The sequence below is a fragment of the Patella vulgata genome, chromosome 9 (genome assembly GCF_932274485.2).
Source record: "Patella vulgata chromosome 9, xgPatVulg1.2, whole genome shotgun sequence".
Classification (NCBI taxonomy): Eukaryota; Metazoa; Mollusca; class Gastropoda; family Patellidae; genus Patella; species Patella vulgata.
Window position 1 is genome coordinate 44359790 of NC_065887.2, and position 17206 is coordinate 44376995.

At 35.6% G+C, this 17206-nt stretch overlaps 1 protein-coding gene across 1 annotated transcript; it reads left to right on the forward strand.

The window, feature by feature from the left end:
- Positions 1-256: 256 nt before the first annotated feature.
- On the forward strand, positions 257-16737 carry LOC126832077 (protein CASC3). Its single transcript, XM_050562751.2, has 12 exons — positions 257-391; positions 3282-3309; positions 4911-4963; positions 5482-5646; positions 5784-5923; positions 6413-6589; positions 8585-9537; positions 10276-10452; positions 11162-11269; positions 11533-11756; positions 12167-12307; positions 13591-16737. Exons 1-12 carry the CDS (start codon positions 296-298, stop codon positions 14428-14430), a joined length of 3102 nt encoding a protein of 1033 aa, XP_050418708.2. The 5' UTR covers positions 257-295; the 3' UTR covers positions 14431-16737.
- The last annotated feature ends 469 nt before the right edge of the window (positions 16738-17206 follow it).

A 17206-nucleotide genomic window follows, 5' to 3' on the forward strand; every position in this document is an offset into this window, starting at 1 on the left:
AATTATTGTGTAGCCTATTATTATTATTATAATATAATGACACTCGCATGTTTAATGTTTCGGTCGATACACGAAGACTAAGCACTAATACATACTCGTGCAAGTATCATAATGTTTGAATGAATTTGTAAAAATATAATATTTTCATTTTCCTAGCAAGTTTAAAAAACGTGTAAATTTCTAGGGCCGGAACAAAATAGCTTGGGTTTAAACACACAGTTCACAAACGGGAGATTTGTTCATGACGAGATACCCGTTATACATCACGTGACACTCACCTTGCAAATTCACTAAAATGGCCGACAGGCGTAGAAGGCGAGAACCTGTTGATAGTGAAGAGGATGCAGAGAAAATTGTGACTGACAAACAACCGATTAGAAAATCGGAATGTGTAAGGCGACAGTTCTTATAATTATATGTTTGTGTAGAAACAAGCAAGCGTCCTGTGAAAAACATAATGTTACTCTTCTACTTCTAGTCTATATTTGGTCACGTTAGTATTTGTGCCATGCTTTCGGATTCCCCCCTATTTTGGAGAAGTCGCCGATAGAAAGGCCCATAACTCTTTTCATTGGTGATTATGAAATCATTTACGTTTCTTGATTATAGAATAAAATCTTGTGTCTAGCTACAGAATACACTACTTCAATTGTGAACCCAGTCTGATACTCTCTAGACTCACTACTGACACTAGTCTACTGAACTATATAATTAATTGTCATTTTGTTTTCAAGTTTTATTTTGAGTCAGGCACTCGGAATCTGCTTAGTAGTACTTCTACTGCTGGCCCATCTTCTTTTAAAGGGTCTATGGCTCTATCTAATACATGTTCTTTTCATTAAAGGGTGTATGGCTCTATCTAGTACATGTACATGTATTCTGATTCTTTGGAACATTAAAATAGATAAAAAAAATTGATTTAAAAACACATACAAGTCGTTTACAACTACTTAGTCCTTTTCAATCCATACTTTTTTCTCCCCCGCCTTTCGAAGAAAGCAGGGGACTATTAAAATGGGTTCGTCCGTCTGTCTGTCCGTCCTTCTGTCTGTGTGTCCGTCTGTCCGTCACACTTTTTGGGACACAATAACTCTCCGTCGTCTAATTGACCTAGAATGTTCAAACTTGGTGTAGGTGTTTATTAGGTCAATGCCTTGATGGAGTTCGACGTTGAGCATTTTCTGCTTAGGGTAAGCAGAGATAAGCGATTAGATTGGTTGATGCTTTGGGACACAATAACTTTAGTTCTAATTAAGTGAGAGTGATGAAACTTGGTGTATAGTTTCATTACATCAATACCTTGACTAAGTTCGATAATGAGCATTTTCTGCTCAGGGTAAGCAGAGCGATAAGCAATTTGATTGGCCGAGACTTTGGAACACAATAACTCTCCTTCTAATTGAGGTAAAATGTTCAAATTTGGTGTAGGTGTTTATGAGGTCAATGCCTTGATAGAGTGCGAAGATGAGCCTTTTCTGCTTATGGTAAGTAGAGATAAGCAATTTGATTGGTTGATGCTTTGGGACATGATAACTTTAGTTCTAATTAAGTGAGAGTGATGAAACTTGGTGTATAGTTTCATTACATCAATACCTTGACTAAGTTCGATGATGAGAATTGTCTGCTTAGGCTAAGGAGCAATAAGCATTTTGATTGGTCAAGACTTTGGAACATAACAACTCTGCTTCTAATTTAGGTAGAATGTTTAAACTTGATGTTGATGTTCGTCTTGACCGAGTTCAATGATTAACATATCGCGCTAAAGCTAAGCAGAGATTAGCAATTTCCTTGGCCGATGCTTTCGGACAAGATAACTTTAATTCTATCTGATAGAGAGTGATGAAACTTAGTGTATAGTTGTTAATCAGTTTGATTGCTCGATACTTTTGAAAAAAATAGATGTGCGATTAATTAATATGTGTCTTCTATTTATTTGGGGATTTCGGCAGGGGACATCAGCCTCACTGTTGGCTTGTTTTATTATTAATTCGTCATTTGTGAATCGGCCATTAGGCTACTTCTGCATTGTCTTGTACATTGTAGGATATGATTTTCTTTCTTCATTGGGGGGTTGGGTGGCCGAATGGTTAGCACGTGCGCGCTGCGCTGTATCATACGGTCTGTCATTGAGTCAAATGGCGGGGTTTCGATTCCCAAGTTGTACGTGACAAGGAGTAGGGTCACCTGTCCAACCTCTTGGATTATCTTTGGGTCCTCTCACTGGTTTCCTCCCACTGCTAAAGACCTAGTTCAGCTCTGAACGTAGGTCTCATTTCACTCGGCCTGTACGTTCAGGAACTCTTTTCTTGAATCCTTGTCGAAACTGAGATCCGCCCCAGTCAATCTTACTGGGCAACTTTTTACTGCTAAAAGATTGCGTGTTGGTCCCCATGAATGCCTGAACAATATAAATGAACACCTTAGTGAGAAAATAAGACCTTGCTTACCTCGCTAGAACCAGTATGAGCGACACAAAACGCTGTTAAAAAATATGTCTCCATCTTCTAACCGACTTGGCGGACTTCATTGAAAGGTAACGCACAAATTTAGGAGCTTTCTAATCAGTTATGTTCGACGAAATACGCCAGAAGTCTCAATTGAATGGCAATATTTAGCGTCTGGTTATTCCAGTCTACACCGATGATATTTATTGTGCGTGCTCTCCAGATAAGAATATAGCGTCACCATTTGACATGACTTGTGGAATATGTCTAGCCGCGTTCTTTGAGTCCCTTGTTTCAAATGGTGCTGAAACGCATTATGGTACACGATTCATGTACCACTACCAATGGTAAAATGTTTATTTTGTCTTGAATATTGGATATCAGAAGCCCATCTTTTCCCTATAAGATCACAAGACCAATGTTGATTTGAATTGACAAATAATTCGGGTTTTCAATGTCGAAAATTTTTGATGATATTGAGTTAGAGACTTAGCTACTTTAACATTTAATTAAGAAAACAAAATGAAAATACCAACGTTAGATAATCTCCCATATTGGATTCAGTCTGATTTAAACTAGGTCCAACAGGTTTCTTCGCTACTCTCTAGCAGTATACTGTAGATTCAATTCCACATATATTTGAAAATACTGAAAGGAGTGATATTCGCATTACAGATTCTTCTTTCAAAATATTGTGAATATGATTTCCATTGCTTAAAATGGTGTATGATGAGGACTTGAATTTATATTTGGAAGAAAGTGGCTTATATTAAATACTAAGTTGATTGTATTTCTCTGTACATGTAGACTAGTAATATTAAAACTATTTTATTATAGGAAAGTGAACATGGAGATGCTGATGGAGGTAAGTACATGTGATGTGAATTATTCTATAAAATTATATTTTGTAACAGGGCTGGCGATCGATACTGCTTTGTAGTATCAATAATCGCCAACCATTCGTCGATCAGTAAGCGATAATATGGGCAAATTATTTTTACTTAAAATTTGTTTTGAAAACCTTCATAATTTGTATATGAATAATGTATTATATGTGAGTTTATCCTGTAATATCGTTATGTATACATGTAGAATTTATTTCATTGAATTGACAAATAAAATAATAACATTCCATACCAAAACCAAGGTTTCGAATCAACTTCGTTCGACATATCTTTGTTGCTTATGGCCAGAACAATAATAATGAGTAAAATGTAGTTATTTCCCTTTAAAATGGATCGCTTTGGAAAATCTTGTGGATTCTTTAGAGATAAAAGTTAATATCCAATAGTCTTTATATTTATACACGCAGTGTATCAATTTTTAACAATTTCCGATGATTATGGCTATTGATATTAAATGTTTTGCATGCTTAATGTTCGAATATGGCAGAACTAGAAGCCAAATGGGTTGTTACTCGTAATGCAACAACCCTTGTTGACTCCCCAGACGACTTAGATGCTGTGGCTGTATGTTTCGTTGCCAGTCAACCTGTCGTTAAATTAAAAATAATTTTTTCTATGATTTTAATCTTTTGAAATCTTACTATGGCAATTGTGGACTGAAGAATTTCCAGTATTTATATTGTTCAAATATTCTGTTTAAACATGCAAGAGCTAAATCTGCCTATTGCAGGTCTTTCTTTAAGCCTGAAATGTTTTCTAAAGTATTAATTAGACATTAATTAACTTATCCAGACCATAATCAACTCTCAATGGCATCAGATTTCTCCGATATTAAATAGATTAGAATGGTTCAGCGATACTTTGATTTAATCAAATATGGAGGACCGAGACTTAGCTTCGATCAACCAGTATAGTGGTTGAAATTATTGCACACGTCTGTCAAACCTTCAAAGGCTAATATTTTCGCTTGCAATAGAGTAATTTGAATGAAATTTTTTAAATTATTCATTTTACATCATCTACTTTCGAACTATTATAGCAAGAATGACTAGTTCTTTATCTAAATCTTATTAATGTATCTTTAAAGATACATTATGGGAGATTAGATAAAGAGCTGGCAGTTCTCACTATAATAGTTAAAAAATTGATAATGTAAAAGGAATTTGCTGAAAATTTTGATCAAATTGATCCACTCTGAACCGGGAATTTAGCTATTGAATTTACAGCCTAGCCCCGATCATCATTACTAAAGTCGGTACGATAAAAAAAACATAGTCTCGATTATTCATTTCATGATTTAATCATGAATGAGCGTAGAGTAGCAGATTGGATCCTAATCCAATAAACATTGCAGGCTAGCGATGCCATCAAGAGTTGATTATGGCAATGTCTAATTAATAATTTAGATAACATTTCAGGCCTAAAGAAAGACCTGCAATAGGCAGATTTAGCTCTTGCATAATCATGTATGTTTAAATATCAAACAGAAAGAAAAGCTGAATAATTGACAAGATTAACCATTTGGTTGTTTATTTTGATCATGATTTTATCTGTTTTGTAGATGTAGATCTATCCGAGTATGAAAGTGCTGATGAAGAAAAAAAAGATGATGAGGTATTGTATGAGTATACAGTTCTATTTGCTGTTTTTATACACCCACATTGAAATTTGTCGAATATTGTTGTCACCCGGGCTGGCCAGCGTACACAATTACTTGTGGACGCTCTAGAAGCTAAAGTTAATATCCAATTGACTTTGAATTTATACACAGTGTTTGAGGTCATGAGATGAAGAATCCTATTGATTTTCAGTGATTTCCGATAGTTACTGCCAGAGTTATGGCCCTTGATGACTTTTTAAAAATCTTGTGGACGCTAGTGTTATCATCCGATTGACTTCAGATTGATACACAGAGTTGAACGTCTTGAGACAAACAAGTATATTGATTTTCAATGAATTTTGATAACTTGAACAGCTAAATCCATGATATTAAATGTTTTGTATACTAAACGTTAGCATGGGGCAGAACTTTATAAAAACCAACCAAGGTCCCCCCCCCTTTTCCTGTACATCAAGAAGTACCGGTGTCTCAAAGAAAGCTTTATTGTTGATAAGATATTATACCATTATAGGATGATGAATCAGAAGAAGATAGTGATGATGATGATGATGATGATGATGAGACAGATGATGATGATGAAACAGATGATGATGATGATGGTCAAGATATAAATGTTGTTATAGAAGGTGATGATGATGATTGGGTTGATGAAGAAAGACAGAGTGGTGATGGAGAGGTAACTTTAAACATTCACTGATCATCAACTGGTAAAGTTCCCCTCACATAATAGACCGGAAGATTTATTATAATTTTTTAATTGAAAGTCTACTTCAACTATTACTGATATTTCATTTAATTGTTCCTCTTTTTTAGGAACAGCCAGACTCAAAAGATGTTGATGATGATGAAGATAGAAAAAATCCAGCTTTTGTTCCGAGAAAAGGTGCCTTTTATGAACATGATTCGAGAGAGAAAGACTCAAAGCCACCTAAAGAGGAAGAGGAGGGGGATAGGTAAAATATATATATATATATATTTTTGTTGCTAGCCATGGAATTTTCCAAGAGTATTAGAATGTATATTTCGACAAAATAAACTCATCTGTTCGTTAATAACCCACCATTTGTCTGTTGCTATGTATCCACCATTTGTCTGTTGCTATGTATCCACCATTTGTCTGTTGCTGTGTATCCACCATCTGCCTGTTGCTATGTATTCACCATCTGTCTGTTACTATGTATCCACCATCTGTCTGTTACTATGTATCCACCATCTGTCTGTTGCTATGTATCCACCATTTGTCTGTTGCTATGTATCCACCATTTGTCTGTTGCTGTGTATCCACCATCTGCCTGTTGCTATGTATCCACCATCTGTCTGTTACTATGTATCCACCATCTGTCTGTTACTATGTATCCACCATCTGTCTGTTGCTACGTATCCACCATCTATCTGTATTCTGTTGCTATATATCCACCATCTTATTAGTTATTTATTTTTAGAGCTAATAGTAAGAAACGATTGTGGAAAGATGATGGTAAGTGGTTACATGATGGATATAATGAAGCACAACAAGCACCTAAAACCCAGGAAGAATTAATAGCAATTTATGGGTATGATGTTAGAGCTGGTAGTCAACCACCTGAATATAGACCTAGACCCAGGAGAGGTGGTGGCAGGTTAGTCTTGTGTATTGCTCTATTACTTGTTAGTGACGTGTACATATATAATATAGTTCAAATCTTATGCCTTTTCAAACTAATAGTAAGTGTAGGGGGGACTGCACCACACATAATTTACACAAAAACAAATACATGGACAAGACATCATACTCAGAAACCACAATTAAGCAAACGATTCAAAAAAAGTGAATGGAACCGGGGGCTAGCCGTAAGCGTCCACTGCGCTGTACAGTCCCGGGCCTGTAGTGACACAGACTTCACTCAAATTTGAAAACTATCAGGAATACAGCCAAAGAAACCATTGTGTAATGCCAGCACGAGTCATGATCTGCTTCATGTTACAACAAATATACGAATGTAAGCATATGTAGTAAAATTCAACTATACAAGTAACCACATCGGTGAAATGTATAAAAAAGCAGTCTAAAACTAAATGCTCTAAATCAATCAAGAAACGTTTCAGTATTCAATGGAATTGAGTTATATTGAATACATTTAGGGCACGTGTTCCACCTGTCACAAAAACAAACAAAACTGAATACAAAGAAGCAAATAGGAAATGTAGACTGTCTCGAAAGACAGCCGTCCGCTGACTGAATGGCGTGACGTAAAAAAACGTTATTTTGGCAATGATGTCATAACATAGGAGTTCAATCCTTTAACATATACTGAGCGCCATGTAAAACGCATCACTTAGTTTTTCGTATAACAAAATGATCCTGTAAACATATCTTATTTATTTTGCTTCTTATTGTGAACAATATTCAAATGGGAACACATCAATAACAACACATTTGTACACTTATGGATGTTTAATCTGTAATCAAGGGTACAAAGTCAGAGGGGTCAAAACCAAAAGTACGACACAGATGTCAGTAGCGCGTGTGTCATCCATCGGCCATCATCACAGTAGGCTACAGCATTAACGCGACCCCTGCAAATGTGTAGGGCGGTCCGGTGATGAAATGTGAAACCCCCCCACACCATTACACTTCCCCCACCCCATCGATTCATTTCGAAGACGCAGCAGTCTGCAAGATGTTCCCCCAAGACGTCTCCACACACGTTGACGGCCATCAGCGTGATAAAGATGAAAGCGTCTCTCATCACTGAAGAGCACACTTTGCCAGTCTACTCTTCTCCATGTCTGGTGTCCTTAAGCCCATATCAAACGCCGCTGACGGTGATGATCCCTGAGGATAGCTTTAACATAAGGTCCTCGTGCACTGAGTCCTACTTCTCTTAGACGACGTCTTACGGTGTTGGCACTTACTGGTCCTTGTCTTCCGACACCCTGCACCTGTTTGAGTCGCTGGGCGGAATCTGTCACGCAGATGAGTGACCCGGATGTAGCGGTCTTGAGCCTGGGTTGTAACGCGTTGTGGACCAGGACGTTGACGGTCACGTGTTGATCCAGTAACTCGAACACGTTCCACCAACCTTACAATAGTGGACTGATGACAATTGAAGTGTCTGGCAATAGCACGTGTAGACATGTCAGTCCTGGACATTCCCATGGCTTCATTCCGTTGATTTTCAGTAAGTCTAGGCATCTCTAGCTCGATTCCTTCACCCGTCCAACAACAAATTACGACAGATTGACGTTTCACAGTTCATGTACTGCACATTAAGTTGAAAACATGCTTTTAAAGGGCTCACACACAATGCTGCACGTGAATATTGGGTTTTTCATGTGCATCTCGTGCAATTTTTTTTTTGCACACGGGCCGATATTTTTTGCGTTTGGGAGCATTGTGTGCAACAATAGTTTATAGTATTGCATACTATTATACATACAAAACCACCTAGTAATAAAATATTTGGGAAAAAAAGTGATGCGTTTTCTATGGAGCTCAGTATATTTTAATCAAATTCCATCTTACATTAAAAACGTAATCTTATAGAGCTTGGTCCATCACTAATAGATGAAACCTCCAGTCTAATAAGACTAACCCTATTAACCCTAAATATAGATATATTACTGTGTTACAGGGGCAGAAGACCAGGAGAAAATACCAGATTTGGTGATTATATACAAACAGATAAAATAGACGATAAACAAACTTCTAGTCAGTTCCGTAGATCACATTCAGAAGAAACAGAATACATACCCATGGAATATCGAACACCTCCGTCTTACAGGAACGATGACAATCGTTCAAAATCTGATTATAAACCTCGAAATAAACCGTATAACAACCGATCTAAAAATAAATCATTTGAAACAGACAATAGACAAAGAGAAGATAACTATCAATATGACAGTCGTGCTAAGGGAGATAACTATCAATATGACAATTTTTCTAAAGGAGGTAACTATCAATCTGAAAATCATAGTCGAGGTGAAAGGTCAGATTATCGTTCGCGTGATAATAAATCCTACAATGACTACAGCAAATCAACAACAGATTATAGAAATAATGCATCAAATCGTGGATATTCTACAGACAATTACCGACAAAATACGGGCTATCATGCTCAAGATGAGCATCATGAGAGTGATAGCTATCAATATCGTGGTCAAAATAGGGCCCAGAGGGGTAGAGGGCGAGGCCAAAAGCGCTATCAAGATGGCGAAAATGAAAGTCGTAACTTTGCTCCAGGCAGTCAAAATAATTCACCTAGACAATTTACAAATTCTAACTATCGAGCCCCAGAGAAAACTGACAAAACTCGGTTTGAAAATAATGAACCTGCTGATATCCAGCAAACTAAAGAAGATGTTGTTATATCCAATAAAGAAAATGTTCAGACAATTAGTGTAACGATAACAAATACAACAACAGAGAAAAAATCGTACAGTAAAGATCGTAGAATGAAATATGTAGGAGGAAGACCACGACAACAGGATGAAGCAAGTAATTATGTGGCTTGTCAAGGTACTGGGTCTGTAAAGTCTGAAGTACCTGATACTGGTACACAACCTACACAATCTTCTACACCAGGTAAACATCATGGATAAACTACTCTCTCTCTTAACCCTCGGAACCCCACAACCATATCCTTAGCGTCTGTGAGGAACTGGTTCATAATTGTATAGCGACAATTTTATACATTGTCAGCTACTTAATGTCCGGTATAATGCTGCAAATAGAACGGACATGAGGCAATGGCAACATTCATCATTTGACAAGAAAGTATGAGTAATACATTATCGGACACAAGAGATCTTGTGGACCCTCCCCTTTTCTTTTGCTGGTGTCTAATCTGTTCTGCGCTCAGTGCTAGCTTTGTATTTGGAATCTTTCTTACTGATGATGTTGTGTTGATCACTCTACCAACCCCATCAAAAGACGGTTCTACATGGGGATGATAATTAAGTTATTTGTAGATTTGTATGGTTTCAAAAATACCTTATAATTCATATCGTCACTGTTAATACCTCAAATATATATATATATTTACTCTGATTGATTATTATTCAGTCTTCATATGAAGCTGTAGTTTGATCGTATTTAAATAAAATTATGCACCCAAAAACCAATTTATGTCTGAGGTCTTAGATTACCCCTTGTTGTCGACAGTGTTTTTCGTCAACATGTCCGCACATGGGTTAAGTTATGAACTACATGTAGCTTTTAAGTTATGAAGTAAATCCTAAATTAATTATGATGTGTTTAAAACTGAATTATCATTTTGGTCAGGAATGTTACTGAGCAGATTACACTTTTTTTTTCTTACAGAAACGAGTGAAACATCTACAAAACCTAGTAAAAATCCAGCATCTTCTTCCACAGGAATAACTAAATCTGATAATTCCTTACAAACTCGTCCTAAACGATATTCATCTCAACGTCAACGACCAGGACCAGATGTTGGTTATAACAAACAGATAGAGGGAAGTAATTATTATAATCAAGGTATGCTCCTATATATCACTGTTTATATATACTGAATGGAATTGAACTGTTATTAAACTGACATTCCTTACATAATGTGGTTTGTAAGAGGTTAAATGTACCTCAAACTACAATCTGTTATAAAACCCAAGAATATGTATTAAATAGAGAATCTCCTACCAGTCTTTTTTGATATCAAAAAATATCAACACATGTTGATAAAGTAACAAAAAACAAGGCTCTGCCAAGTTTTTTTTTTACTTTATCAACGAGTGTTGATATTTTTTGATATCAAAAAAGACAAGTAGGAGATTTTATTTATCACCCAATCCCTTCTTACATGCACAAATAGATAAATATAATTCTTTGCTGTAGATTTAACTTTTACTGAACATTATGGCGTAGTGATACATCATTTTTTGACAGCAATTCAACCATTGCAAAGTCCTTTATTTTGACCCAGTGTTTCCATCAAGGTCAATTGAATAACAATAGTTCATTTTTAATAAAAAAAATTACTTTAAATAAGAAATGAACTGTTCTTTGAAAATAAAAAAAAAGTAGTTCCTTTTCAACTGACCAATCAAATTCATGTAAAGCGATATCTTTAGGAGACATCGCAGTAGATTATGAAATATATCACACAAGCGATATCTACTGTAGAATGTATTATTGGGTGATAAATAACTAATATTATCAGACTAATTACAAATAATTATTATATTTCTAGCTTATCCTAATACACAGTTTTATTCTGGAACTGATCAATCACCATCACAAGATAGTCCAACATTTCAACCAATTCTACAACCAAGTGGTATAACATATCCCCTACCAGGTACTCTCTCATTGTCATCATATTATAAAACATTTATTATCTTCTCACCGGTTTATAGGAAAACTAATGTCTACCTTGCTGTTTGTATTGATGCAATTTTTATTTATTTCTTCACCATATTCGTATTGTCTGTATTTAAGTGATTGAATTAATAAACTATTGCACAATTACCTCTTTATTATTAACTTACGTAGGAGAATAATTAAAATATCCTAGCTGTACATGATTATATATTGACAATCTCACCTTTTGTCTGCTTTCAGTTTCCTCTTCAAACATGCCAACAGCTCCAAGATTATACCCACCTTCCCCAGCACCTATAGCAAGCTCTGTACCTTCTAACTTACCACCAGCTCCCCATCCTCAGATAATACCATCACAATATCTGGGTCAGGGTACAGTTATATATGGGGCTGCACCACCTGGCATTACCCCAGCCCCACCTTTTTCTGTACCCATGGGTTTTGCTGGTGGTACCCCACCTCAGGTAACTTCTATTTGTATTACTGTAACTGTACTGTAACTTGATATAATTCAGATTTGTTTTCAGAATCAGTAAACCATATTCCTGAAACAGATTTTGAAAGAGTTATGCACAATGTTGATGAGAATCAGTGTTTTCTGAATATGGCAGTTTATTTTAATATTCTACAGTTTTGGCTTGTGATCAGAAAGTCTAAAGCTAATTGTTGGCATAGAAATATATCGAAATCTAGGCTTGAAAAATATTTTGGGTAATATTGTAAAGTCACTTCTTCAAAATTACAATATAATTAGAAAGTTAAATTGAAGATGAGGTTATCCAGTTAAACTGAAGATGTTGTGTTTAATATACAAGATGTTTAGTTTCAATACCTGATGATATATTATCTTCACCTCATATACTAATCATTGCAGCCGATCCAGTCACCACCATCACAACAACCCGAAGTTTATCGAGGAGGAACGATCTATTATCCTCCAGAACTTCAACCAGCGAATCCCCACAGATCCCCTGTGAGAAGATTGAAGTCAGCAATACCAATAGTCAACCCACAGGTAAAGTTCATAGAATATAGGTAAAAATTGGGGATCTTAACGTCTTAGATTTAGATCATAAGATCTGCCTGTCACGGAGTCAAATTGTGTGGTTTTAATCCCAGGCTTGTGTGGTTTCAATCCCAGGCTTGTGTGGTTTCAATCCCAGGCTTGTGTGGTTTCAATCCCAGGCTTGTGTGGTTTTAATCCCAGGCTTGTGTGGTTTTAATCCCAGGCTTGTGTGGTTTCAATCCCAGTCTTGTGTGGTTTTAATCCCAGTCTTGTGTGGTTTCAATCCCAGGCTTGTGTGGTTTCAATCCCAGTCTTGTGTGGTTTCAATCCCAGGCTTGTGTGGTTTTAATCCCAGTCGTCTGTGGTTTCAATCCCAGGCTTGTGTGGTTTCAATCCCAGGCTTGTGTGGTTTCAATCCCAGTCTTGTGTGGTTTCAATCCCAGGCTTGTGTGGTTTTAATCCCAGTCGTCTGTGGTTTCAATCCCAGGCTTGTGTGGTTTCAATCCCAGGCTTGTGTGGTTTCAATCCCAGGCTTGTATGTGACCTGGCATTACCTACATAACCTCTTGGGTGCTCTAGTTTCCTCCCATGTACCTGCGCATTATTGGATTATTGAAATAGACGTGTACTCAAAATGACCTAGTTTGTGTCAATGGGATGTTGATAATATTGCTATCATTAGATATTTATAACAACAAATAATCTAGACATTCTCACAAATTCTGTAGGCTTAGGGTATTCTCAACAGTCGCTAGGTGAATGAAAGTTTCTTATTTCACTTGACATTAAAAAAACAACCTTGGAGTCAGCAGTTTTTGTGATGGGTCAGTCAGGTTACCGGAAACAGAACTTTTTTTTTTGGCCCCCGATGTGATTAAAATACAGATCTGTATTTCGTCTATTTTTTTTATACTTTCGATGGCCTACACTACATGAAGATCTGACCAGTTTTAGTGGAAAGTCACGTCAGGTGTCATTTGAGCGGCTTTTGACCTTATGACGTCAGACATTGTTTAATCAATCAGTGTTGGTGTTTCTAGTGGTTTACCCACAGGTCCGTGCACCTCACACCAAGAACTCGCCGTAATAGACCCTTTATTGGCTAATCCCTCACATCATCCAGAACGCGGGTTATATAACAACTCTTTCAGATCCTAGTGTAGTAAAGATAAGTATAGAACAGGAAACGACGAAATGGGATCTGTGTTTTAATCAGGTTGTATGGCCTCAAGCATAATAAAAACATAAGTATTTTTATATCTAATTTGTACAAATATTGTATATGTCTTCAGGAGATAAAACAGGGCAATAGAAGACAAACTGAGATACTAGAATCTGATGAACCACAGGATGGACATCAAGAGTATATACAACAGGAAGGCAACTATGATCCTTCAGCAGCAGATGGTGATGACACAGAGGACGTAAGGCAAGAATTAAAAGAAATTACATCCGCTTTAGTAAATCTGGAAGGGGAACTGCGAGCAGGTAGTACAAAAATACGACAAAAAGAAGAGGATATGAAAACAAGAGATTTGCAACAAAAACTTGATTCATATCTTCAAAGTGTTGATACATCTGACAGTGACGTCACAAAGACTGTTTCTAGTGTTGTTGACCGTTCCGATAAAACTGTGTGTGAGAGTGATACTGCTGCAACAGGTGCTGGCAAGAGAGATTCTATCACATTTAAAAAAGAATCTCTTATTCAGAATCTAGAAATGGGTGAAATGCGTTCAGAAAAAATCCCTGAAAGAAGTAAAATAAAAGTTAAAACAGAGGACGAAGATGCGGACAGTGTGAAGACTGAAATAAGTGTAGATAACATGAAATCATCAACATCCAAGACTGAAATTAAACTAGAGAAAGAATTGGCTGTGAGTCAGACAGAAACTGAACAAAATATAAAAACTGAAGCAGTTTTAACTACTGATGGTACAGTCCATCATAGTGAAGCTCAACTAGAGAAAACTGTGCATACAAAAATATTAACGGAAGACATTAAAATTACCACAGATAACATACAAAATAAAAGCGATGTAGTTGAAGATAATACAATCATAGATGCAAGTAGTGAAACGGTAACAGACTCTAAAACTAGTGAAATTACAGAATATACAAACAAATTATAGAAGTTGATGTTTACTAGACCTCTGCATGACGTATTGTTTTACAACATTCATTTAACTTGTATTTATTACCGCAGCTTTTTAATTACTAATATTTGTACAATCAACTTGGTAGGGCATCCAAAATATCCCAATAGATTTATCAGGAATCGTAATTTTATTATACCAAATTGTGAGTGTATTTTGCAGGGTTACCTTTCCAACTTAATGGGAATATTCATTGGGTTACTACAATAGTTCCCATCCTTTTCTTAATTATGACCGCATTCCAGAAACCAGTATCTGATTGCGACACCTCCAACAACAATTACATTTACGATTGGTTTACTTATTTGACAACTTATTGTTTACATTTTGAAACCTTTATAAAAAAAATGACACATTTATTATTGTTTACATATTTGACAAGATATTGACAAGATATTGACCGCAGATTAGGTAATTTTATTCAATTTGATGGTTGCTTCTGTCTTTCAGAGTAGTCTGTCACAACCCCACAAAAAGTGCATGAGAACCCAGGGGTTATAAGAATAAACCTTGTTGAGTCGACTCACCATTTAAGCTGATATTCATGAAATATTTTGAACTTGTTACTGGACCAGATTTTTTTGATGTAGACTACATGCTGGGCCTAAAGGAGTTTGGAATAGCCCAGGTTGATTGTCGTGTTCTACACTCTACTTTTATGGATCTTTCACTAAATATACTGCTTTTTTTATCTGGTTATTTTGAAATAACAAAATATATTTTTGGAGCAGAACAGTAGGAATTTAAACCCCACTTCATTTATATAACACAGTCACACATACTTGGAATAGTCAATCACACTTACTTGGAATAGTCAGTCACACTTATTTGACAGTCAGTCACACTTATTTGACAGTCAGTCACACTTACTTTAGAAATGGCTATTTTTCTACTTATTGTATTGTGTTTAGAATGTTCTTGTGTGTTAGAATGTGAAAATATGTGGAAAGTTTGTAAAGTTGTGTTTGAACTATTTATTAGTTTATGTAAAGCAGAGTTAAATAGTAAGTGCAGGGGGGCTTTACCACACATAATTTACACAAAAACAAATCTACAACAAGACACAATACTCAGAAATCGCAAACAAACGTACATATCAAATAACAAGTTATGATGAACTTATAGATTATTTACAATACTGGTGTGAATTATTCTATCTATTTGTACACCAATTTGGCTACCTTATCTTGTACCTTGATCAAATAAATTCTGCAAAACAACCAATTTATTTATTTTTTTTTTTATCTCTTTGAAAAGTATGTATATCTTAGTCTTCTTACACCATAGTAATGGTATTATTAGTGTCCTATAAATGTTAAATACAGGAATTATATGGAATATCCCATGTGACCTAACTTTCACAAGAAAGATAAAGAGATCCCAATTGTATAGAATATGAGGACTATTTGCTACTGAGCTTGATAGTGAGAATCCTAGTCAAAACCTTGCTTTGTTGTAAACAGTCATTGTATTCCATGTTACCTGTAGGTTTCCACTTCAATTACTAAATGCCATTAAAATAATTTATGGAGGTAAAGGTATGACCCACATGATTAAAGATACATTATGGAAGAATAGATAAAAAGCTGGCCATTCTCACTATAATAGTTAAAAACTAGATAATGTAAAGGGAATATGCTGAAAATTTCGGTCAAAATTTATTCACTATAAGGTGAGAACACCTTATTTTAAAATCTTTGTAGCCTTGACTGTCATTATTACCACTGTCACGACAATTAACAAAGTCTTGATTATCCATTTTTGCCTTTCATCATCAACAGACGTTGAACAGCAGATCAGATTCAAATCCAATGAAAATCAGACAGATAAGATGGCATTGAGAGTTGATTATTGTCTTGTTTTGTTAATAAATGTCTAATAATTTAGATAACATTAAAGACCTGCATTAGGCAGATTTACTTCTTTCATAATTTATGTTTAACAGTGTTTGTCATTTGAAATAAAATGGAATGCATTTTTTAAATAATTGAAAGACTTGAAGTGGCAATAAGCTTAAGCCTTTTATTATAATTGCTGAATAAATATATTAATTTAGTAGTTTAAACTCAGTTATAAAAATCACTCTGTTTATTTCCCAATAACCTTTTGATTGCTGTCTGTAACAATTGACCATGATTAATGACAAGCACTGTAGTCTGTAATCCCAGGGAAAAGAAAACTTGACATAAAATGTAGAAGTACAGGTACGTTTTAGTATTCTCCTGTTTAAATACAACATTCTTCTGTGACTTTGTGGATGAAATAAACCATTTTATACCATGATGTTTTCTTTAGAGAATCAAATAACAGAATGTAACAAGTTGGAAATGTCCTGCCAGGAAAGATATGACCACATTTTGCAAGAGATGGACAGAGAACAGGCTAAAAAAAAAACTCGATTTTTATACGCCTATTTTGTACTCTATTAATTATTGTATATCAACTTATCTGAATATCAAATGCATCATTTTGACTTCGTTAAAATTGATCCCATCAAACCATCTGTAATTGGTTTGTGTTACCTGTTTCTAATGATTGGAAGTTTCCCACATGAAAATGTGGTCATATATTGCCTCTGTCCGTCTGTCCATCCGTGGTCCACAATTTCTTGTGAACACTCTACAGACTACATTTATTATCTGATCAGATTGAAATTTATATATACTCTTCAAAAAAAGTAGGGGATATTAGAAACAATACAAAACTGCGGAAATGCACTGCTGTTTTTATTAGAGGTAACCAGTGTATGTTA